Source organism: Phaseolus vulgaris, chromosome 5 (genome assembly GCF_000499845.2).
Source record: "Phaseolus vulgaris cultivar G19833 chromosome 5, P. vulgaris v2.0, whole genome shotgun sequence".
NCBI lineage: Eukaryota > Viridiplantae > Streptophyta > Magnoliopsida > Fabales > Fabaceae > Phaseolus > Phaseolus vulgaris.
Window position 1 is genome coordinate 36,522,401 of NC_023755.2, and position 24,834 is coordinate 36,547,234.

At 32.1% G+C, this 24,834-nt stretch overlaps 4 protein-coding genes across 10 annotated transcripts; 2 read left to right on the top strand and 2 right to left on the bottom strand.

Moving 5' to 3' along the window:
- Positions 1-897: 897 nt before the first annotated feature.
- On the top strand, positions 898-2,167 carry LOC137835660 (uncharacterized protein At4g22758-like). Its single transcript, XM_068644262.1, has 2 exons — positions 898-1,631; positions 1,765-2,167. The coding sequence occupies exons 1-2, from the start codon at positions 1,256-1,258 to the stop codon at positions 1,962-1,964; spliced, it is 576 nt and encodes a 191-aa protein (XP_068500363.1). The 5' UTR covers positions 898-1,255; the 3' UTR covers positions 1,965-2,167.
- A 5,234-nt stretch (positions 2,168-7,401) lies between these two features.
- Positions 7,402-10,711, top strand: LOC137835661 (histone deacetylase HDT1). Its single transcript, XM_068644263.1, has 10 exons — positions 7,402-7,608; positions 7,864-7,937; positions 8,018-8,235; positions 8,455-8,477; positions 8,564-8,602; positions 8,688-8,857; positions 9,812-9,895; positions 9,994-10,084; positions 10,255-10,372; positions 10,460-10,711. Exons 1-10 carry the CDS (start codon positions 7,596-7,598, stop codon positions 10,518-10,520), a joined length of 891 nt encoding a protein of 296 aa, XP_068500364.1. The 5' UTR covers positions 7,402-7,595; the 3' UTR covers positions 10,521-10,711.
- A 1,358-nt stretch (positions 10,712-12,069) lies between these two features.
- LOC137835662 (splicing factor U2af small subunit B-like) lies at positions 12,070-15,036 on the bottom strand. Of its 3 annotated transcripts, none has more exons than XM_068644264.1 (5): positions 14,470-15,036; positions 14,309-14,390; positions 14,050-14,176; positions 13,331-13,742; positions 12,070-13,214 (listed from the first exon to the last, which is right to left on the bottom strand). In XM_068644264.1, exons 1-4 carry the CDS (start codon positions 14,791-14,793, stop codon positions 13,349-13,351), a joined length of 927 nt encoding a protein of 308 aa, XP_068500365.1. In that variant the 5' UTR covers positions 14,794-15,036; the 3' UTR covers positions 12,070-13,214; positions 13,331-13,348. The 3 variants fall into 3 exon arrangements, with proteins under 3 accessions (XP_068500365.1, XP_068500366.1, XP_068500367.1); XM_068644265.1 differs by having other exon boundaries at positions 12,070-12,359; positions 14,470-15,021; XM_068644266.1 differs by having other exon boundaries at positions 12,070-12,429; positions 14,470-15,016.
- Positions 13,076-23,508, bottom strand: LOC137835664 (splicing factor U2af small subunit B-like). 5 transcript variants are annotated; one of them, XR_011085108.1, is made up of 8 exons: positions 23,075-23,508; positions 22,914-22,995; positions 22,654-22,780; positions 21,900-22,324; positions 21,507-21,777; positions 20,767-20,843; positions 20,618-20,679; positions 19,531-19,818 (listed from the first exon to the last, which is right to left on the bottom strand). XR_011085108.1 is itself a non-coding variant. In XM_068644267.1 (4 exons), exons 1-4 carry the CDS (start codon positions 23,396-23,398, stop codon positions 21,985-21,987), a joined length of 873 nt encoding a protein of 290 aa, XP_068500368.1. In that variant the 5' UTR covers positions 23,399-23,508; the 3' UTR covers positions 21,729-21,984. The 5 variants fall into 5 exon arrangements, 1 of the variants encoding a protein (XP_068500368.1); XR_011085109.1 differs by lacking the exon at positions 19,531-19,818 and adding an exon at positions 19,987-20,296; XR_011085107.1 differs by lacking the exon at positions 19,531-19,818 and having other exon boundaries at positions 20,507-20,679.
- Between the last annotated feature and the right edge of the window lie 1,326 nt (positions 23,509-24,834).

Here is a 24,834-nt window from a genome sequence, read left to right on the forward strand (position 1 = left end):
AGATTTTGCAACCACAATATCCAACATCCAATCTGAAAAAAAAAAAACACAACCGAAAATATTATAAGTTAACAAAATTGATTTTGTATGTAGTTATAGAAAAACCAAAATCAATTTGTTCTAGTTTTAAAAGTTATATAATTAATTGTCTAAAATCAACCTGCATCATTTCTGAAATTTTTTTAAAATCGATTATGGTCGTTAAACAAGCATCTGAATAGATTTTGTTGTTTACATGAAAAATTTAAATGATTCTATAAAGAAAAATTGATTCTAATAAAAACAATAAAGAAAGAGTCATGGCATCAAATGATTTTACCTTTTTTTTTATTGTTCTTCTTCAAGCACAGAAAAATAAATAACTCTAACAAGAAACCATCTCTCACACTTTGAGCACACAGTAACAACAAGATTTTCTGCACCACTGCTACCAAGCACTTTGACCATTCTAATCAAGAAATTCCACTCAAAATTGCCACCAGTGTATTGAATGCATGCACAACTGCACATCAATATCTTCACTGTTTTAATATATTTATAATGGTACAAACAAGGTCTCTCTGATAAAATAATAAAAAATTATAATAATTGGAAAGGTAGTGTGGTGTAAATGTTCTATCATTAAGGTACTGTACTCGATTTCTCCTAATAAGTTAATTTATCTTGTATGCATAGAAAGAGCCTCTAAGTAAATGAATAAAAAATCTATGCCTTAAATTTCGAAACGAAGCTTCCTAATATTCCCACGTTTCTTTCAGTTGCAGCGCTAACAACTTTTTCCACTAAAATTTCATTTAAATTTTATCCTTTTGAACGGCAACGTATACCGCCACGTGTCGCTGAAAAATTGGGTCTTAAGCTGCAGCCCTCAAACCACGGTTCTCCGCCATACACTAAGAAAACTTCCTTAACAGGCTACACCCAGTGAAGTCTTTCTTATAAAAAGCCCTTATATTCCGTTTGGTTGAAGTATAAATTGGCATGAAAGAAACTCAACCTCACTCTTCAAATCCCTCTTTTCTATCTCCCTTCTTTGCCTCATTGTTACACCTTTCTCGTTATGATAGCTCCCGGTCGGCGTCCACCGCCGATTGAGGTTAACAACAAACCCAAAAAACACAGCGTAGCGCAGCGCAGCCAGACGCGGTGGCAACCATAACGAGCATCTCAAATTCCCACTCTGCCCTTCGTTTCTCTCTGTATTTTATTTTACTCTTTTTTTTTTCCTGAGCTGCTATCCGGTGAGGTTTGTTCCATGGCAACCCCCAAGAGCAGCCGTAACGCGCAGTATGAGGGTCACCGGCGGGGAAGATCGTCCTCGTTCCACACCCAGGCCGCCGTGTCCGTCGCTCAGCTCCGCCGTCCGCAAACAGTTCCCGATCTCCCATCCCTTAGAAGCGTAGCCGGATCGGCGCCGGATTGTCCACGGAGAAAGCCGCCGAAGGTGCTGCTGAAGGTAGCCGTGCAGAGAAGCCTCTCGCCCGTGCAGTTGCTGATGACGCCGGAATCCACCGTCGGCGACCTGATAGTGGCGGCGCTGCGACAGTACGTGAAGGAAAGTCGCCGCCCAATCTTGCCGGCCAACACAGCCTCCGAATTCGACCTCCATTATTCACAGTTTAGTCTAGAAAGTAGGTCTCAACAATTACATGCAATTCTTCAAAATAATTTGATGTTTCATTTACGCTAATTATTGAAATGAAAATTTATAAAACTGCGTGGCTTATGTTGATAAACTAATTTCATGATTCTGCGTTGTTTCAGGTTTGGATAGGAAGAAGAATCTGGTGGATCTTGGATCTAGGAACTTCTTTCTGTGTCCGCGAAACCCTTGCACGACACTGGAAGGTAGCGTAACGACGCCGTTTACGTCCTGTGCCAAAGAAATGGAAAAATTGAGGGAAAAGTGTGGTAGTGGTGGTGGTGGCATTGCGTGGTACAAACTCATGCAGTTCATGATGTGATTGGTTGGGTAGTTATTGTTTCTTTCTTTGTTTGTTTGTTTTTTTTGTCCAAGACTATTGGGCCGTTGATTGTAAAAAAAAGGCTTTGGAGTGCAAGAAAACCAAAATTGTAAAATTGCATATAGGGTAATGATAACCCGTTCATACCTGGAACGGTGAAGTTTATAATTGTATAAATTCTATGCATAAAACTTTTTACCTGACACTGTATGAAAGTTTAATTTTATAATGTTTCTACCTCAAAGAGTATTACTATTATTGGGGTAATTACATTTAGGATATTATGCATCATGGTGTTATTCTCTTTAATTAAAAAAAAAATCAGAAAAAAAAATCTATAAACATATTTTTATTTCGAAATTTCGTAATATGAGCTTTTGACATATTAGAACACATATTCTAGTCGAAGTTAAATGATAATAATAATTTATAATTGTTTTTTCCAGTGGGCATTTTAATTTTAATTTTGTTGATATTACTAGGATTATCCATCTAAAATACGATTAATTTTTATATGTGACGTAACATTTATCCTAAAAAGAAAGAGAAGATATAGAAAAATATACAAGGATGACAAAAATTTCATACAAGTATGCACTAGAAAGAGAACATTTTAATATTAATTATTTTCAACGTTCTACTCAATTGAATGAGTAAATCCAAACTCAATATCTACACCTATCTAAAAAGGATTTTCCATTATAACCCCTTTTTTTATCTCCATAAATTTTTTCCAATTTTACCCTTATTTAATATATCTCATTTTATTAATACAATTGAGTGTTTATCATTTCATATGAATTATTTTAATTTTTTTTTAAAATTAATATTAATGTATAGTTTTTATATGACTCCCACCATTTTCTTAATTTTTAAAGCAACAACAAGGAGAAAGAGAGAGCATACTCTGACACATTTTGACACAAAATCTCACATATCAAATAAAATAACCTCCATTTTTAATCATTCTTTACACTTTGTTTTTTAATTTTAACTCATCTAAAATTATTTCTATATGTATATTAAATTTCTATTATCATAAAAATTGAGTAAAAGAGAAAAATACAAATACATAGGCGAATTTACGCGCATGTGTTTCCACTAGTATATATAAAATTTGTATTATCTCTATCAATTCCATGGAATGAAATAAGAGCAGGTGAAGGAGTTATGTTAGAGATCTATTTCTAGACCTTGAAACCACTTCTGACAGTTGTAAAAATGACTTTTTACACACATCTTATATTAATTTAGAAATTTTATCTAAATTATATTACTTTCTCTTATATGCTTTATATAAGATTAAAATAATCAATTAGTAAAATTACTTGAGTAGCATGTGTTTTTTTTCTTCTAAAATTACTTCTTACATTAGTAATAAAATACTAATGTTTCTCTTCTGTTGAATTTATATGTAAATGTCTTATTCTTTTGTTTGTTTTTGTTATTCCATATTTTGGTCTTCGATCTTTAAGTTGTAATGTGTGTGATATGCTTATAAATATATTCCAAAACTTAAGTTAGGTTGAGTACAATTTGCAACTACTAGGTTAGATTTTACGTATTTTTTTGACTTTGGGATGCTTCCCTATTTATTTATACAATGATCTCTGACATTTGATGGTACAGATATGCATGTTAGATCCAAAAGAAGTTTAATCACATCTTAATCATATTTTATGGATAACTTAGTACATTATTCATTAATAACATTTTTAGATTTTTCTCTGATGTCATGTATCACATATTAAAATGTCAAAATGTTAATAAAATGTCAGCTACAATAGACTCAACGATAGTATAATTTCAAAATTTATAATGAGTTTTGAGTAGTTAAGATTATATTTCCATAGTACCCTTCATATAACAACAAAAAGATAAACTCCCAACAACTAAAAATATTGGTGTCTTTTTACCATTTATTAAACAAGAAGAAACAACCCACAATCAAAATAACAATTAATAAGAGAAATAACTACATGGCCCTTTTTACATACATTATTTAAATTAAAAAAAAATAGAAGTTCATAGCCATCTATGAACTTTAAGGTGTACCATTATAAGTTGTTTATCAATCGTTGATGGAGATGGGCGATGATGAAGATATACATCACATCTTTAAAATGAAGGGTGAATCAAATTAATTTCTTACACTAGAAGATGCTTTTCTTATCTTGGCTTGGAGAAGATTTATCTTCTTATCTTAGCTTGGAGAAGATTGTTCACAGCTTTTTCCCTTTTCCATTGAAAAAGTGTTTAGTTGGGTCCATGAGTATGATACAATTAATCTAATGGGACAATTTATCACAACAAACTTGCAATCGTGTCTTAATAAAACAACTTATTACACATTCCTTTAATGCACTTTATAAGTTTTCATTCATAATAATTGACATTAACATAGAAAAAAAGTGCATGGGAAGGCCCACAACTCACTTGCTTTTATTCCATCAATTATTCTCATTCAACCATTTTTCAAAAGAATATTCATTTCAATAAGAAAATTGTATTTTTTTTCTGTTTTAATATCATCATGTTATTTTCATGAATAAAATACCATCAATTGTTTTTATCATTATTCAGAAACAACAACAAGTGCTTCTTATTATCATATTTCCACTTATTAATCTCGTGTTATCTAATAAGACGTTTATTTAGTACTTATCTAAAAAGACTCTATTTTACCCACACCAGAGGCAGCACCTAAAATTTGTAAAATGGGTCGCCTTGATGCAAGACCAATTGAAGACTGATTTTTCTAGCACTTTTATGTTATTCTCTCACTCTATAATTTTTGGTGCTATTTTTTAAAATATCCTTTATGTAATATTTTGAATTAGGCTCTGGAAGTTTTTTTTCAAATTCATAATTAACTTCTGGATTATATAATTTGAAATATTTTTTCAAAAGCATGATTAGTTTCCGAATTACATAATCCAAAAGTCTTTTCTAATATGAGATTAACCTTTTGATTATGTAATCTAGAAACTTTTTTTCAAATGCGTATCCGGATTACAAAATTCAGAAGCTACTCTCAAATCCATACTTATGAATTATATAATCCGGAATACCATTATTTAAAAATATACTCTGGAAAGCCATACTAAGTAATAAAGTACCCCGTATTTTTTCCTCTGTCTCTGGTTGTCGTGCAATCCCATAAGTTATTTCTGAATCAAAGAGTAACTTTCGGATTATGTAATCTGAAATATGAGAGTGACACAAAAAGTATTTTTCGTGTTTTGTATTGGGTGCTAGAAGAATATGTAGAGGTACAAGAAGAAATAGTCCCAATTGAAACACACGGCCCAAATTGCAGGATAAATTGAAGGTGGCAAATACTCTCTGCACCCGTATGGTTTCATCTTGCACCTTTACAGGATGGTGAAATTGCCATTTTAAACCTTAATAAAATAAATAGATAAACCCTACAACATTCTCTCTTCATCTGCTCAATTGCAACCGCGCATATTATGCATAAAACTTACACACTTTATGAGTTAGAACATTTTGGTAATAAATATTCACTAATGAGACATTGTTCCATTAGCACTTCAGCATATTCATTTTCAAATATTTTGTTAATGAGCATATGTTTTTCTGGTGAATATTCTAAAAAATATCCCAAAATGAGTTAGAATGTGTTGACCCAATTTTGAACACAATATGAAATTCACATGGTACAATTTAGAATAATTTATCTTATCTAGAGTATAAATTTTTGCATTTTAGATGTTGTAATTTAAGATAAACCATTTTGTAATTCAGGTTATATAACTTGAAATACAAATTTTGTATTATAAACTATACAATCCAAAATATGAATTTGTAGAATTTGTATGATGTATTGTGTAATCCATATTTCACAAAATCACAAATGTTAATTTTCAGATTTTATAATTCAATAAATTTTTAAATTCTACATTTTAAAATTAAAAAAAAAATCCAATATATATTTTAAGAAGTATGGGGTACAACAGAAAAAGATGGTATGGACAAAGAATTTGCCATTAAGGGCTAATGCACCATAGACCCCATTGTATTTTTACATCTCATACATTTTAAAATTTCAATTTACTCTCTTATTTAAAATCTTCATTTCAGTTTTGGATTCTGTTGGGAGACATGAAACATCAATAGTTTTATATTTTAAAATATTAAAATAAAATTTAAAAATGTATTTTGGAATGTTGTATTCAAGATTATACATCATAGAATATAAAATAGAAAATATAATTTAAATTATACAACTTAAAATATAAATTTTGTGTACCAAATTATAAAATTGAAAACATAAATGCGAAATATTTCTTCCAGTACATATAACAATTTTTCTTTCAATCTCTTTTTAAAATTTTCCAATACTTTCATAGAAGTGAATAAAGAAAAAGTATGAGTGGAAGGAGAAAGAAGAGGATGAAATGGAGAAAATAGGAACAAATTAAACATTTTTACAATTCCATGCGGTGCAGCTTTAAACAATGAGGTGCAAATGGAAATAGCGTACATTAAGTGGACAAAAATTAAAAGGTAAATTCTTCTTACACCAACACAATTTTCAATTTCCAAAAATGCCCTTCATTTTAGAAATGAAAATCCAGAATTAAAAATAATACATTTTAGATAAGTATATTCAGAAGATATTATTGTATTCCAGAAATAAAAAAATCACATTCTGAATTAGAAAATCCGTTGAAAAAAAAATCTGGAAACATATTCCGAAAAAAAAAGTCCAAAATGTGATCTTATGTGTACCCCATTTTAATTTAAGGGCCTTTTCGTCTTTTCATAGTGAAGTTGGGTGCATTGAAATGGTGTAGGAAGCAATTGCCAAATTGAAAACGATCCAAAAGAACATAACGAACAACAACAAAAAAAAAAACAGTTTCTTCCTGCACCCCCACAATGTTATGTAAAGACCAAATTGTCCCTATTATTCTTTAAAAATCCTAAAATGCACTTGAACTGTATTTATTTTTTGCATTAGGGATTATGGAATCCGGAAAAATTTCGGATCCACCAATCCGTAATTCAAAATATGCATCATTCAAAAAAGCATTCTGGATCCACCAATCCGTAACAGAAATATACATTATGGATTCAAGAATTCGTAATTTAAAAAAAAAGTATTCCATATCCATGAATCCGTAATAAAATTAGACTTCTGGATTCAGCAATCTGGAAATCAATAATTTATGCAAAAATTGCTTCTGGAACACCCCTCATCCAGAAAAAAAAAAATATTCAGTTCCGGATTGCTGAATCCATAGCACACTCCCACATTCCTATTTCTAGTAACCACGGTGTCCTTTTTCAAATAAAATAAAGCCAATTTCGAGATTTAGAAAATTGTAGGGGTGCAGGAAGAAAAATGTAGGAGTGGAGGAAGAAGCAGCCAAAAAATAGATATAGGATGGGAGAGAGAAAAAAAGCACATAGAGTCTCAGACATCAAAAACCCTAGTTGCCGCGACACAATAAAATTAGAGTCCAAAGCACTATAAATATTCATAAAACCCTTAAAACCTTAAATCCTTCCATTTCTCTTACTCCTTGAACCCTACTCTTCTTCCCCGCCACTCTTCTATTCCTCTTACTCTTCCAACCCTACTTTTCTTCTTCTTCATTTGAAATGGAGTTTTGGGGTAATGATTTTGCTTTCTTCTTTTTGTTTAGGGTTTTTCTGTTTTGTTGTTTCTCTGACCAGAGTAAATTTGCTCTCTGAACTAATGTTAAACTTCCATTTCTTTTTTTAATTTTGCCAAAACTGATTCTTATATGTATTTGCTGTACTGGTTTTTATTTTGCCATGGTTTTTCTTTCTTTCTTTAACCTGTGTCATCAATGATGGCTATTACTGCTATTAGTGACATCTGATATTTTGGGTTTTGTCTATGTAGGTGCTGAGGTTAAGGTTGGGGAGTCTGTTAAGGTAGACCCAACTGAATTTGAGGCATGCATACACCTTTCTCAGGTTAGGGTTTTGCGTGGATGCTATGTTTTGGTGTATGTTTTTGCATGTGTAGACAAAATTTCTGACCTTTTGTTGTGTAGGCTGCTCTTGGTGAGGCAAAGAAGGAGAAACCAAATGAGCCTGTGGTTGTCTTCTTGAAGGTTGGTGAGCAGAAATTTGTCTTGGGAACCCTCTCCAGGGAGAAAATCCCTCAAATTTCTCTAGAATTGGTTCTGGAGAAAGAGTTTGAATTATCCCACAGTTCAAAGAATGCAACCGTTCATTTCTGTGGATACAAGGCTTATTACTCTGGAGATGAATATCCTTGACATTACTAGTCTATTTTTAACTTTTTAAATTGTTGTTTATAAACTAATATCTTAATGTTTGAAGTTTATGTGCACAGCTGTTTTATCCAAATGTATGATTGTGAACAGATATTTGTTAGGCTATTATCTAAGCATATTGTTAGTTAGCTTTATTTTTGTCATTGCCATTTTCGTTTTTTCCTTGACTTTTATTGTGTTTTGGTTCGCACTAGTGAGGAGGATGAATTTACTGGTAAGGCTCAAACATTCACCTCTGAAAACAGTTATTGCATTTGGATTGAGTTGCTTGGTCTGACATGCATTTTTGTAATTGTATAGATAGCGATGAGGATATTCCATTGGTTAACACAGAGAATGGTACCTGCCTTTTCTTAATGCTAATTTTATTATTGGTAGTGTATGCCACTACACAGTTAATTAAATGATGTTTATCTTATGCTAGGAAAACCTGAAAAAAAATCTGAAGAAGTGAAGGCAGTTGGATCTAAAAAGCCAGATGCCAAAGCTGCTGCTCCATCAAAGAAAGTCAAGGTTGTTGAGCCAGAGAAAGACAAAGAGGACTCTGATGATGATTCTGATGAAGATGAAGCTTTTGGAATTTCTGATGAAGAGGTACTGGTTTGCTTTTCTTTTGAATTGCTCTTACTCTGAAATATTTTTATTCTATTTTTTAAGATTATACACAATTTGTTTGGATGAAATATTTTTGTTAAAATTGTTTGCTGCCATTATGGTGTGGAGCAGCACCTGACATCTAAGGGGAAGCTGTAGCTATGTGCTATTTTATAAATGCAACAACATTTAAATGATAAAGTAGACTTGGATTTAGAAGAGATTACTGATGGTTTTCATCTAGGAAACTTGTATTTGACTTTTGCTGGTGTTTACTTTTGTTTAGGACAAACATGACTCTTTGTTTTTAATTATAATAATAGATGTCATTAATTTTAATAAATTTTAATGATTTTTATATATTCAGATAGTATACTTTACTAAGATTTTTTTTTTAAAATAGTGGTTATTGTTTTATAGCCAATCTTGCTGTAACATTTTTTAGGCCAGCTGTTATCTGGTTTTTAAAGCATTGATTTTTATTATGTTCTGTAAAAAAATTTCATGTATTTAAAATTTTAATCTGGTTTTGTAAAAAGAGAACGTGTTGATATTTCTTGTCACTGAAGTGGCTCTACAAAAAAAATGTTAGTGTAAACTAATCATTTTGTTCCTTACATGTGGTGGCCAGTTGACCCTTTGTTTACCTGTAGTAACTGGTTCTTAGTTCTTTTGTTCTTATGTTTTGGAGGTCAAATTGCTTACAACTAAATTTCAACTTGCATGAAACAGTTCTCTCAGCTCCGTACCACCCTGCAAGTATTTCATCTACATGCATCCTTTGTGTTTTGAAATCCTACTTATATTAGATGAATCTTAAGTTTTTATCCAAGTACTAGTACCTTGCTCTTAATAACATTCTTGCAACATTGTAACAATTAACAATGCAAGTGTTCATCTTTACACTTTGGTTGCGATATTTTATCATAACATTTTTTCTGTTTAACTTTTTAGATGGATGATGCTGACAGTGATGACAGTGACGAGGAGTCTGGCAGTGATGAAGATGATGATGAAGAAACCCCTCCTCCTAAAAAGGTATTTGTATTTAATTTTTATTTCCATGATAGTGTTGTCGGCTTTGGTGGGTTGAGATGACTTGGCAATTAAGTTGTAATTGACTGTATGTTTTATAGGCAGATTTAGGAAAGAAGAGACCAAATGAGTCTGCATCAAAAACTCCTGTTTCCTCCAAGAAAGCAAAAAATGCTACTCCAGAAAAGAATGGTGAGAACATGCGTGTATATGTAAACACACATAGCTTATATTTAATGATTTCTTGCTAAATCTTTGTAAATGCCCTTTTTACATCTGTTCTTTGTTAGTGAATGTGTTTTATATTTCCTACTGCAGTTAATGAATATCATGAATAACCTTTGCTTTAATTTGTGATTTAGATGGTAAGAAAACTGGAAATGTAGGAACTCCACACTCTGCGAAGAAAGGTGGAAAGACTCCCAACAGTGAAGCCAAGAGTCCCAAGTCCGGAGGACTTAGTTGCAAAAGCTGCAGCAAGTATGATCTTTTTACAAAATCCCAAAAGCTTAGCTTTATTAAATAAATTCATCGTGACCTAATTTAAATATTTTGTTTGTGCACCAGGTCTTTCAACTCCGATAGTGGTCTGCAACAACATAACAAGGCAAAGCACGGTGGCCAGTGATATTTTTGCAGTTTGTTAGCTTATTCTTCTTTATTTTTTCGCTATTTGTAATAGAGTATTTTAAGGACGTTAGGATTATGTCCTTGGTTTTTGGCCTAGTAACCCTTGAAGTGTCATGGTGAATGCATGTTTTGGAAGTTTTGTTTGATATGTTATGAGAACCTTTCCTAATGTCTAAATTGTTGCGCTTAGATCTTTTGCAGCTTCCTCTTAGATACTTTCTATAATTTATGCCACTGGGGTTACATATTACATTCTTTAAAGTGTTTGGTTACATAGTACCTACTAAAATTTATCAGGATTAAAAAATTTGTTTGGTTAATAACATTAAAAGTGTTTATTATTTTCGTTCATTATTTATAGTTATTTTAAATTTCTTAATATCAAAGGAAAATTTTGAGGGCTTGAAGACGATAATATTTTAGAATAACTTGGTAACTAAATTAATATTTGTAATATATTATTGCAGAAATGTCATATTATGGATTAAGTTTTATGTTAAGCATAAAATGGTTTAGGGTATTATTGCGTCATGATAGTGATAGTAGTTAATTTTGATGTTTAGGTCAAATTTGAATTTGTAAATATAATTTGCTTCTCTAGTTAAGGAATATGGAATTTGAAAATTCATCTTGTAGCTTCAAATTCAATTCGTATAAAGTTGTGGTATTTCAAAGGTAGTAAATGTCGCATATGTATTTCAAGGTGACGAAAATATTATTAAACTTGTCAAAAATAGAATTTACAATGATTATTCGTCATTTTAGAAGTTTGACTTACTTCTGTTAGTCCCCTTAGATGTTGTAATTGGAACACGGACGTATTAAAGAAAAAATGCTCACTTAATATTCAACTATAATTAATTATTGAACCGAAATTATACATCAATCTTCTCGTTAAAAATAAAACTTGTTTTTGTCTATGTAGTCAATCATATGTTGCAACACTCAATAATAACTTATAAACGTTAAATTCACTAATTGATTCGTGTTAATGTTGAATTACCGATAGATTTCACGTCAATGTATAAGTACTTTCATCAAGTATTGATATTATTAATATCTAATGTTCAAAGGGCTTCTGAAAAAAAATATTAAAGATTATTAAAAACACTTCATGTTGTTTAAATATTAAAAATCAATTTATTTTTAAAAAATTTCATAAGAGGCCCAAAGGTTGTGCTTTCAATATTTTACTCTAAATTTAATTTCTTGGAATAATAAAAAGCGAGAAGCATAAAAAAAATTTCATGTAAAAGCAAGGCGTAACGATGATATTTTCCTCAAAACTCGTACCGACGATTTACATTTCGTAAAACCTCCCACACTTCATTGTAATGATTTGAACACCATATTTTGTGATTAGAAAAATTCAACAATTTTTTTTGCCACTATCTAATTCTAAATTAAAAAACATTAAATTATATACACCAATTAAATTGATTGAAAAATGATTCCTGCATTAGTCATTTATCATTTCATAGTTGTAAAAAATTATTTCTTTTAAAAGGACTAATCAATTTTACTCCCTTGCATAAAAGATATAGATATATAATAAAGCAATTTTCCTCATTCTGTTCGGCGATAGTGTTTTGGTGTCTGAGAGCTGTATCATAAAAGAAACAATTTACAAACGGCGGAAAATTAAGTTGAAAGGTGGGTACCAGATATCTAAAGGATAAACACATACTAATCTGCCAAAAAAGAAAAGAAAAGCATCTTCCTCAGCCTGCAAATGAGAGAAGTTCTCTCTTACAAATTCATCCTACTCCTACACGATTAGTTGCCAGCTCAAGACCCATTAAAACATCCTCCAAAGAGCATACCAAGAAGAATGAACCTGTACACATTCCATGGTAAACTGGAATTAACAAAAGTGCTTGTTTCTTTAGATGCAGGGATACCTGAACCTGCAAAACTCATAACAACGTAACATCATACTGTTTAAATTTTTCAATTTTCTATGAGGCAAAACAAAAAAAAGAACTAATTGAAATAAAATAAAATAAACCCTATGAAAGAGTTGAAACTGGTCGTTCATTAGTCTTCGTTTATGATGTTGGTTAGTGTACCTGACTGTAAAGTGATGCATACATTAAACAAGAGTGAGACCCGATGAATTTGAACAATTAAGCACTTGAGAAAAAGGACGTCCATTTTCTAATGACAGAAGAGGACCATGGAAAAAGTTACAAAACTCTACTCAACAAGAGGAGGCTATATTTTAAAGGACTATATTAGCTAGAATGCCGTAAGGCTATTTTGAAATCTGTGAAACAGGGATGGATTGAATGACAGCAAAACAACTATTTTCATAGATCCAAAAAAAAATTCTTGGCTAGGGGAATTATAAGACACTTGTAGGAACAACAAAGAAGGAAAAAGCAAATATGCACAAGTTTTTAGCTGACCTTCGTACATATAGTAGAAACAACAAAAGGGTTCAGCTGATCAGTATTTTTAGTACATTCTATACTGAAGAGTGATCAAATAATGCAGAAAGATTGTTAAAAACAATGAAATGCTGTGAATAACCTACGTAAGTTGCACAAACAGTGAAACGTTATGAATAACCTAGATAAATTGGAAAAACATCCACATGTCTATTAAAAAATGGAAAATCCAAAAAGTAAAAGAAAGGGAGGGAGGAAGAATGGAACACATTCCATATATTAGAGAAGTGCACCTGCACCACCTGCACAGTGGAAAATGGGTGGTGAGCTGTGGTCTTCTCCCTGTTCCACTGCTCTAGAATAAAATATCCTGCCTAGTTCTAAATGAATACGCAAACAAAAGGGATAGAACACAAACCGTAACAACAAAAACAGATCAATATTCCTCATTTGGAGATTGCTGTTCCTGCCCATGAAATCTGCTAGCATTCCGAGACCGGCCACTGTTACCAATGTCGATGTCCTCTGCTTTAGTCTTCTTTCCAGGATCTTGCTCTTCCTTCTCCCTGTTCCACTGCTCAATTCTGGCGCGCCTCTCCTCACTGCCATCTCTAACTGGACTGCGGTGCCTCCTCCGTCCAGGACTTCTTCCTCTCCTATGTTCAGGGCTCGTGCTCTTGTGTCTCCTGCTGCGACTCTCATGATGGTGGTCCCTGTCATCATACTTTCTGCTATGACTACGATGGGACCGATCCTCATGGCTCCGATGCCTGTAAGGACTCCTGCTTCTGCTTCTGCTGTGCTTTCCAAATAACTGGAGTCTCAAATCCCTGTATATAACATGGATCAGACAAATATAAGCTTTAAATTTTATAGCATGTTTGGATTCACACAAGATGGTCCAGAATCACATTGAAATATTCGCTACCATGATCAAAGGCAAATGTTCGCATGTTCAATTTGATATTCAAGAATTGATCCAGTCTATAATTCGTTTTGGGTTGAAGCAACTTAAATGGCTTTTGAATTGGATTTTTATACTGAGTTTTTCTACTAACACATGTAAGCAACAAACACCACCACCTTCAAGAAAAAAAAAAAAACAAAAAAAACTAAACACCAAAGCCAAAGTTTTACCTGCTAATTCTTTTCAAATGCATGAAGTTACAATAACCACCGCGGTTGCAAGTATTCTCCTCGTACTGCCTGCATGTAGCTTCTCGAAAATCCGTCACCGGCGAAAAATCCACGATAATTGGCCTACCTGCACCCATACAAACCACTAAAACACCTCAATATTTAAATTAAGGAGAAAGAACGTCGTGCATTGATGAAGCTCATAAATACAGAATGAATGAGAAATTGCAGAGAACCAAAAGTTAAGGAGATAACTAACCGGCATAAAACCTTCCAGCGAGGTTCCTAACAGCATTGGCAGCATGCTCCTCCTCTCTGAACTGAACGTACACATTCCCCACCTGAAAACGACAGCGTTCAATTCTAACAAAAATGGACAAAGCGAGGGGTTGGGATTAGGGTTAGGGTGAGGGCACATACCATGTGATCGGCGAGGTTGTCGCAGACATTGAGGCTTTCGATTTCGCCGTACTTGGAGAGCTCCTCGAAGAGATCCTCATAGAACTCCTGAAAGTGGTCCTGGATCTTGCGAGGGTCGATGGGGTGGCCGTGGGCGTCGACGCCGGGGGTTATCATGTCGGGGCGCTGGTACATGTTGGCGAGCAGAATGGTGGGGCTTATGCTGGGCTTCGTGTGGAGGCGAGAGCAGCGATCTCCGTGCCTACACGCGCCGATCTTGAAGTAGAACGGGCAATTCACCCTGTCCTTCTCCGTCCCGAATATCGATGCCAGATGCTCCGCCATTGCCGCAACCACACGGTTCAGATGCCGTTTTACTTCTTCTCTTTGTTGCTGCCTAGGGTTTCAGAAATTGGGGATTTGTAGTAATGGGTAGAAGGCTTATAGAAGAATCTTTCTAGATACTTCTTTAAATTTAATTTCGAATAAAAGTGAAGGTTGTGTTTGGGTGTCCTTCCAGTCAATTCAAATACATGATAATTTCCAACTACAATTCTCTCTTCTGTATTCTTAGTATCTTATATTTTCAGTTTCATGTGCTTTTTATGTGTTTATATTACCATAGCAAGTACTGGTATAATCATTGTTAAATTATTTTTCAGTAAGAATGAATAATAATGAATTCACCATATTACCTATTGAAAAAAAAAGTATACTAATAATACTAATAGTTAATAATAATATTGAAATAACATATCCAAATTTATAAAATAATATATATATATATATTAAATAAGATATATCATTCAAATATTTTATTATACACATTTGATTTTAAGCATAATCAAATATTTAAATATCAAGAATTTCGTCACACAAATTCTAAAAGACAAATGAATTCAGAAATTCATCTTACGAACTCTAAAAAACAAATATATTAAAATATTCATTTGACACACTTTGTTTAACAAATTCTAAAGGACAAAAAAACTAAATGTTTCGTTTAACACAACACGCTTCGTGTCAACATTACCATGATGTTCTTCATTTTTAGAATCGATCTCAACTTCTCATGTTATCATAAGTCTTCTCATATTATCATAAGTTATGTTATTATCTTTTTCGAGTGTAGTCTCTTTCACGTTGTTAATATCTTCAATGGTGTGGTCCTTTATGAAGTGCACACCAGGATTTTTGATTAGCTTCTTTTCAATAGGATCATACAATTTGTAGTCAAATTCATCATAACCATAACCAATACAAATATACTATCTTGTTTGTGCATCTAACTTTGATCTTTTATCCTTTGAACATAAACAAATGTCTTGCAATCAAAGATACGCAAATGATCATAGCTAACATTCTTGTCAAACCAAATTTTGTCTAACACCTCAGTATTCAATGCAACTGGAGGGCTAATATTAATAACATGCACAACTACAAACAATGCCTCTCCCCAAAAAAATTTAGACAACTTATTTTTCAGATTGCATACATCTAACTCTTTCAACCAAGGTGATGTTGATCCTCTCTGCTAGGCCATTCAATTGAGGAATTTTAGGAGGAGTCTTTTCATGTCAAATACCATACTACTTGCAATAAAAATCAAATGATTCACAATGCCCACCACCATTATCATCACAAATATATTTAAACTTTTGGCCTAATTGTCTTTAACCCAATGCATGAAATTCTTGAATTTTTGAACTACTTGATTTTTTCTCTATTGTAGTATATACATCCATAGCTTCCTGAAACAATTATCAATCAATAAAAGTAACAAAGTAAAGTGCACACCACTAAACAAATTTACCCTCAATGGGTCACAAACACGAGAATGCACTAATTTAAAAATATCTGACTTCCTTGAGGAAGGATGTTTCGTAAAGGATACTTTAGTTTGTTTACTAGTTATGCAATGAAAACATTTTTCCAACCATACACTCTTCAATCCTAAAAGCAACATCCTTTTTAGCTAAGCAATTAAACTTTTTTTTTCACTTATATGATCAAACCTTCATTGCCACAAGAATATCTTCATACATATATATATATATATCATTCACATTGTCCTTAACAACCAAAACTTTAGTCCAATGCAATTTATAATTTTTTTTTTGAGAAAAAAAATATCTTTTATAAAATTACATGCTTTTTTTTGTTAAACTAAAATTTATCACACCAAAACATACCAAACTTAAAATTGTTTTAATACCACAACTTTTTAAATTGTTTGTCTTAATATTCAATAGTAAATATTAACAATAGTTTAAATTTTAAATGACATATACACAACAAAGTAAACAATCTAAATATAGTCTTAATGTCTTAATCTTTAACAAGTTCAATTACAAAATACACAATAAATTAGTTTTGTAAGGTGGAGTTTGTACACACTTATATACTATATTAACTATATTTTTAGTTAATGTGAGATCTCCAACATATCCCCTCACGTTGAATATTGGACATCTTGAGTGTGGAACTAGGGAACCTGATAACAAGTTACATGATAAGCCCAACACATTTGACTAGGATAGACTTTGATATTATCCTAAGAAAGCGAAATTTAATTTTAACTCAACCTCACAAAATCGGCTTGTAAGGTGAGGTTTGCATACTATAATTTGTGGGAGGGAACTCGATATCGGGTGACTCAATAGACCCAACAAACTTGACTAGGAAAGACTTCGAATGACTGTGATATCATCTTAAGAAAGTGAAATTTAAGTCTAATTCAAACTCACAAAGTTCACCCACTTAAATAATATAATATGGTCATATCTTTAGTCGATATGAGATCTCCAACACACATCGTCACGTTGAGGTCTGCACATCTCAAACACAGAACTAGAGAGAACCCAATGTAAAAATTAAGTTGAAAACACGAAAAGATTAATTTCTTGAGGCGTGAGTGATCATTGTCTGTAATAACTTATCTGCGGTGTATTGTGCAAGTCTCTTAGGATATATAAAAGGAACTTCTCAGATATCTTGATGATCAAAACTAGTAAGTAAACTATTGTAGGGTAAGAACCCAAAACATAAAAAATATTAGAAAGTAAAATAAAGAAAGCAAGAAATAAAAAGAAGAGAGGAAGCCTTGAGTGAGATGAGATGAAGAGACACAGGAGACCCCTTATTTAGAGAGGGAGAAAAAAACAATTGTCGTTGCTCCATTTATGATTCAAGGGTTTCCAACAGCTCAACCTTCCAAGGAAAACGGGGAGGAGATCCACTGAAAAACCCATCCCTTAGCCGTGAAGATCTCCAACAAATTTGAATCTGGAGATGAGATGTTACAACACAAGATTTTCATAACTTTCGCGGGATTTCTGCAACATCCAAGATTCTCTCCAACGTCTCATTTTGTATCTTTGACAACATCTTTGGCTGTTGCAATATCTTTTGTTTCTCGCATTCGATTTACAACACCCAATAGTAAGTGACATAATTGGTCCAATAAACTTAACTAGGATGAACTATGACAGGTTCTAATACATATTAAAAAATAAAATTTAAATATAACTAAATCTCACAAATTCAAGTCGACTTATAATATAAGATTTACACTATATTATAATTTCATCATATCTAGTTGAGATCTTCAACCATTTCTTTTAAACACTTTTTAGTTTTCTATTTAGATATTTACGATTATAGAAAAATGAAGATCAATTATATTTTTTTGGAACAGTTTGGTGAAGAAAAGTTAGCAAAACTAAGGAACAAGAAATCAAAGAAAGCAAGGATATTTATGCAAACCTCATCTTAGCCAAACTTCTATTTTGGCTTAGCCAAATTTTATACAAAAATAAAACATGAAAACGTGGAAAAAATATATTTAACCCAACTAACTTGATTTCTTCCTCAGCCAACACAACCTTTTTCTCTTGCGTAGTCAATTATAGACTAAAAACAACATTCCTAAAGTATTAGGTCTTACGTGGTGAGCTCTGTAGGTAGATAACATAAATAAATGTGTACAAATCTCGTCTCATGATCAACTCATGTTATGATTTTCCATTTTGAAATCTGGTATTTGGAAGAACATTTTGGAGGAAAACCAAATATGAAGAAAGAAAGAATAGGTCATTCATACATTAAAGAATTTCCACCATCGCTTCAATCTTTACTGCCTCTTCATCTTCTTGTTTTGTTTCTATACCATTCAACATCAAGAGTAGTTAAATTCTCTTTTGTTAGAATTATATGTAATTACTAAATTGTCTAATATACTTTTACTTTTTGAGACAAAAAAACACTTGATTTATCATATTTAAACAGTTAATGAAAGTTGATCATTTTTAACAAATTATTGTTATTCAATGAAATAGGATATGCTCTAAGATATTAGAATATAACTATTCATGTTAAGTATTGATGATAGTGAAGAGAAAAAAAAATATTTAATAAACTTAATATAACAAAAGAGTGAAATAGTAAATTCCAATTCCAACGATATCTATATTAAAGATTTTTATCCAATCCGACATTTTTCAACTTAAAAGTACCAAAAATATTATGATCTTTGGCTTTAAAATTTTACAATTCTAGTTATTAAATTTTGTTTCCTTCGAATGAAACCAGTACTGTGCTTCGTTATACAGATTCGCATGTATGAGACACTTATTTTAAAAGTATTGATGACAATAGTACACTTCTAAAAAAGTCAATAATCATCAACATCTACCAAAAAGGTAGTTTATTCCAAGGATTTTAATAATCAGTACGTGACCTACAATAAGGTAAGCTAATTATGTTTCTATTACTCATTAACATATATTAACATATATAGATACATAGCTTGAAAATGTATTTTTTGTCAAAATTTTGCATGAGTTATGGACTTAGAGATTTTAATTTCATTTCTCATCAATATATGCACTCAAATCTTAACTAACATGCAGGATCATCTTGAAGCAATTTAAAGCATTATCATCTACATTTGGAATTTAAATTTTTTGTCGTCAGATATTATAGAAGTCTACCTTTTGGTATCAGACATTTTGCAAATTGTTTTAAGGAATATCACATTTTTACAATAATACTTTAGGATTCAACATAATTTTGAAGAATGCATTCTTGTGTGAGGGAGGAAGTGATTCACCTTTATAAAATCATTATTCATCTTAATTCACCATCTCTGTTAGTTTACATCTACAAATTTCTATCAGTTCACAGCCTTTAAAAATGTATGTATATATATAAAATAAAATTAGAAAATATAAACATAAAATGACAAAAATACGGTAACTAGTACAGTAGTATTCAAAAGCACAATACCACCACCATTTGTAACTCGTATCATCTGTATCATTCAATTTACCCACAGGACATCTGCTTAAGAACCATGCCTTGTTCTCTGGGCTACAAATCACCCACAAGTATAAAGAAAATAGGATGTAATGCATCAGAATTATAACTACATCCTTTTACTAAGAATAATCAAATTTAAATCATGTTAGTTTTATTTTACAATTTTAAAGACTGATCAGGGATTAAAATGAATTGATAACTTTACACACTAGAATAACATTACGCACATAAAAAAACTTCAAAATTAATTTGTTGGTAAAGTGTACAACGCTTATGAGTAGTAGTACCAACTATAATGTGTTTTTGATAACCAGCTCAAACTTTTCAGAAAAGGGAATGCATGGAATCAGAAGACATAAAGGTGAAATGCAGGAATTGGAGAAAATTGGAAGTCCCTCGGGATGCCAAGTATCGACTAGGGAGAGGGCATGGAATCAAATGGGTTTCTCAACCTTAAAAGCAACCAGGATAGCTAGTCGCAAGAGGGAGCCCCAATATTGATTTTTGATCGCTGAACGCCACGCCCACCCTTCAGATTACTAAACTTTTCGTCATTGGGAATAATACATAATAATTCTCACATCACATTCGAATATATATATATATATATATATATATATATATATATATATATTTTACTGAAAGTGTGGACAATCTAGAAAGTTTTCATCAATTATCAATCTTTTTCTTGAATGTTAGCACAATAAATCAATAACCAATACTTCTAACTATTGAGATCTATTTAAAAATGATTTTTATTCCATCTAAACTAGCTTGCTATTATCAAAGTTTCAATACGAATGACAAGTTGCAGAGAACCAAGCAAAACAGAGCAAAAGACATAACTAACCAAATTAAAACCTTTCGGTGAGTTTCCCGTTCCTCTCTGAACTGAACACACACATTCTCCAACTGAAAAACACTAAGTTTAATTCGAGGCATGGACTACAGAAAATCATAAAAAGGAAGGAGAAGGAAATGGAGTTAGGGTTAGCTTACTGCATCGTCGGCGAGGATTTGTGAGAAGGAGATTTGTTGTGCCAGGATGGTAAAGGGTCGTTTCTTTTGAGGCAGTTCTGTGAAATATCGAAAACTAGTTAAATAAAATTAATTTCAAAGTATAAACCTCAACAAGTTGGAGGTTTGCCCAAGTGGAGTTAAGGGAAAGACTTGATATCTCCTGCACATGGGTTTTTTAAGCATTTTTACCCCTTTCAGATTTCAGATAATAGATTGAAAATGTCATTATTTTCTTTGTTTTCAATATTAAGGTAAAGTTTTTTAATTTTTTCTTGTAAATTGTACTATTTTAATTTAAAAATATTTATTATAAAAACTAACAAACTTAGTAAAGAAAAAATATTTAAAGATCCATTAAAACGTACTCCAATAGTGTAGTACCATGACTAAGGCGAACTTCAATTAACTAAAGGGCTCATTTCTTTAGAAAGCAGGAATGAATACCTAAACCTACAAAACTCATAACAATGTAACATCATCCAATTTCAAGTGGGAAAATGAAAGAAAACTCATTGAAATAAAAAAAAATGTGAAAGAGTTGAAACTGGTAGGATATTAATCAAAATTCCCTATGAAAGTTAATAATTAACAAAGCATAATTTTCTTGTTGGAAAATAGAACCTACAAAAATTTCTTGGCTAGAGGATTATTAGACACTTATATAGGAATAGAATAACACAGAGCAGGAAAAAGAACATATTCACAGGTTTTTAGCTGACCTTCGTACATACAGTAGAAACAAGAAAAGGGCTCAGCTGATCAGTGCTTCTAGTACATTCTATCATGAAGAGTGATCAAATAATGCAGAAAGATTGATGAAAACATAGCTCAAAACAGTGAAATGTTATGAATAACCTACACAAGTTGCACAAACATCCACACGCAATCAAAGATCATGTCTATAAAAAAAATGGAAAATCTAAAAAGTAAAAGAAGGAGGGAGGAAGAAGGTAACACATTCCATCTATTAGAGAAGTGCAACGGCACCACCTGCACAGTGGAAAATGGGTGGTGAGATGTATTTATCCATGTGGGTGGTCTACTCTAGAATAAAATATCCTGCCTAGAACTAAATGAATAGGCAAACGAAAGGGAGAGAAGAAAACACAAACCATAACAACAGAACAAATCAATATCCCTCATTTGGAGATTGCTGTTCCTGCTCTTGATGCTAATGCCCATGAGATCTGCTAGCATTTAGAGAGTACCCACTGTTACCTTGTCGATGTCCTCAGCTTTAGTCTTGTTTCCAGGATCTTGCTCTTCCTTCTCCCTGTTCCACTGCTCAATTCTGGCGCGCCTCTCCTCACTGCCATCTCTAACTGGACTGCGGTGTCTCCTCCGTCCAGGACTTCTTCCTCTCCTATGTTCAGGGCTCGTGCTCCTGTGTCTCCTGCTGCGACTCTCATGATGGTGGTCCCTGTCATCATACTTTCTGCTATGACTACGATGGGACCGATCCTCATGGCTCCGATGCCTGTAAGGACTCCTGCTTCTGCTTCTGCTGTGCTTTCCAAATAACTGGAGTCTCAAATCCCTGTATATAACATGGATCAGACAAATATAAGCTTTAAATTTTATAGCATGTTTGGATTCACACAAGATGGTCCAGAATCAAATTGAAATATTCGCTACCATGAGCATAGGATAATGTTCGCATGTTCAAGAATTGATCCAGTCTATAATTCGTTTTGAGATGAAGCAACTTGGCTTTTGAATTGGATTTTTATACTGACTTTTTCTACTACCCTGTTTTCAGAATAAGAGCCATCCGAACTGTGAAGGCTCCTCTAAACACATTTAAGCAACAAATACCACCACCTTCAAGGAAAAAAAAGAACCTAAACACCAAAACCAAAGTTTTACCTGCTAATTCTCTTCAAATGCATGAAGTTGCAATAACCACCGCGGTTGCAAGTATTCTCCTCATACTGCCTGCATGTAGCTTCTCGAAAATCCGTCACCGGCGAAAAATCCACGATAATTGGCCTACCTGCACCCATGCAAACCACAAAAGCAGCTCAATATTTAAATTAAGGAGAAAGAATGACGTGAATTTGACGAAGCTCATAAATACAGAATGAACGAGAAATTGCAGAGAGCCAAAAGAAAAGGAGATAACTAACCAGCATAAAACCTTCCAGTGAGGTTCCTAACAGCATTGGCAACATGCTCCTCCTCTCCGAACTGAACGTACACATTCCCCACCTGAAAACGACAGCGTCCAATTCTAACAAAAATGGACAAAGCGAGGGGTTGGGATTAGGGTTAGGGTGAGAGAACATACCATGTGATCAGCAAGGTTGTCGCAGACATTGAGGCTTTCGATTTCGCCGTACTTGGAGAGCTCCTCGAAGAGATCCTCATAGAACTCCTCGAAGTGGTCCTGGATCTTGCGAGGGTCGATGGGGTGGCCGTGGGCGTCGACGCCGGGGGTTATCATGTCGGGGCGCTGGTACATGTTGGAGAGCAGAATGGTGGGGCTTATGCTGGGCTTCGTGTGGAGGCGGGAGCACCGATCTCCGTGCCTACACGCGCCGATCTTGAAGTAGAACGGGCAATTCACCCTGTCCTTCTCCGTCCCGAAAATCGATGCCAGATGCTCCGCCATTGCCGCAACCACACAGTTCAGATGCCGTTTTACTTCTTCTCTTTGTTGCTGCCTAGGGTTTCAGAAATTGGGATGTTAACCTTTGTTTAAAGTAAGTGAGGGAAAGTGTGAAAAGGAAAATAAAAGAAAAATATCGAAAACAAGAGTGAAAATAAAATATTAGATTATTTAAATTAAATATAAAATAGTCAAAAGTAAGATTAATGATTTTATTTTATTTTTAATATTTACAAAAAATACTATTATAATAAAAAATATAACAATCAATAAAATATAATATGATGATATTTATATAGATAAGAAAAATTACTATATATAATCAATTATGTAATATAAATATTATTAAAACATTGATGATTACTATGTAATGAAATAATTGATTATAATAATTATTTGTAATTTTATTTTATTTTCCAATTTTTTTTATCTTTTCTGTAAAACATACTTTCCAAACTATAAGCAAACAATAATGTCACAAATAATTCATTTATATTTATAATTTTTATTTAATAGTAATAAATTAGAAAATTATTTGATTAATAAATAAATTAAAATTATTAACGATAAATAAACTTATGTAATATTCACCCTTTTAAATAATATCACTTTTCATATTTTTTATTTTCATTTCCTTCACTTGCTATCACTTATTATAAGTTATTCGAAGGTTTCATTATGTTTGTTTTTAATAATTTTCAACTTCTCTACTATCTTTATTTTGTTTGTCTTCTTTAAATTTCTTTAATTTCAAATTTAAACAAAATATCATAAAAATGAGTAAACATGTATTAAGAAGTTATAGAATTTAAATTATTATACATATTAATAAAAAATAATAAAAATTATTACGACAAGTAATTTTAACTCGATAACATAAAATAACTTAATAAAAATGCGGAGATACATACTAATGCGTATGTAATTTTGTTAGAAATCATAAATAAAAATTATTTAGAAAAAAAAAACTATCTATAACCACTACAAAATCGAAATATATGTCGATTTATCTCCATCCAATATTAAATAATAATAATATTATAATTATTATTCACACTAGCAAAAATACATGTCTTTTCACCGTATCTCTACATTCCTTAAATATTTTTTATATAATATTATTATACTATAAATTTATAATAATTTTTCAATTATATATATATATTTACTAATTGTAATATATATATTTAGGTACATATGTTTATGATTTTGAAATAACAAATTAAGTGGGATAGCAAATGAATATATAAAAATATATTCAGGCTTTTCTCTTTAATATATAAGATATTTATATTTATTAAATTATAGCAATAATAGACATAATTTTGAGTCTTCTTAAGACATGTCCATAATTCATTGAATTTTAAAAGATTATATATAAAAATGCTAATGTAGTGTATTTTCGATATCTTTAACATATATAATCTATGATAAAAAAA

Coding starts and splice junctions, on each gene's coding strand:
- LOC137835664 (XM_068644267.1), bottom strand. CDS start 23,398: ATGGCGGAGCATCTGGCATCGATTTTCGGGACGGAGAAGGACAGGGTG. Junction 22,996..23,074: donor ACAACCTTGCTGATCACATG/GTATGTTCTCTC, acceptor TGTCGTTTTCAG/GTGGGGAATGTGTACGTTCA. Junction 22,325..22,653: donor CATTTGAAGAGAATTAGCAG/GTAAAACTTTGG, acceptor TGTTATATACAG/GGATTTGAGACTCCAGTTAT.
- LOC137835661 (XM_068644263.1), top strand. Junction 8,478..8,563: donor TGAGGAGGATGAATTTACTG/GTAAGGCTCAAA, acceptor GTAATTGTATAG/ATAGCGATGAGGATATTCCA. Junction 10,373..10,459: donor AGTTGCAAAAGCTGCAGCAA/GTATGATCTTTT, acceptor TTTGTGCACCAG/GTCTTTCAACTCCGATAGTG.
- LOC137835660 (XM_068644262.1), top strand. CDS start 1,256: ATGGCAACCCCCAAGAGCAGCCGTAACGCGCAGTATGAGGGTCACCGG. Junction 1,632..1,764: donor TTCACAGTTTAGTCTAGAAA/GTAGGTCTCAAC, acceptor GCGTTGTTTCAG/GTTTGGATAGGAAGAAGAAT.
- LOC137835662 (XM_068644264.1), bottom strand. CDS start 14,793: ATGGCGGAGCATCTGGCATCGATATTCGGGACGGAGAAGGACAGGGTG. Junction 14,391..14,469: donor ACAACCTCGCCGATCACATG/GTATGTGCCCTC, acceptor TGTCGTTTTCAG/GTGGGGAATGTGTACGTTCA. Junction 13,743..14,049: donor CATTTGAAAAGAATTAGCAG/GTAAAACTTTGG, acceptor TGTTATATACAG/GGATTTGAGACTCCAGTTAT.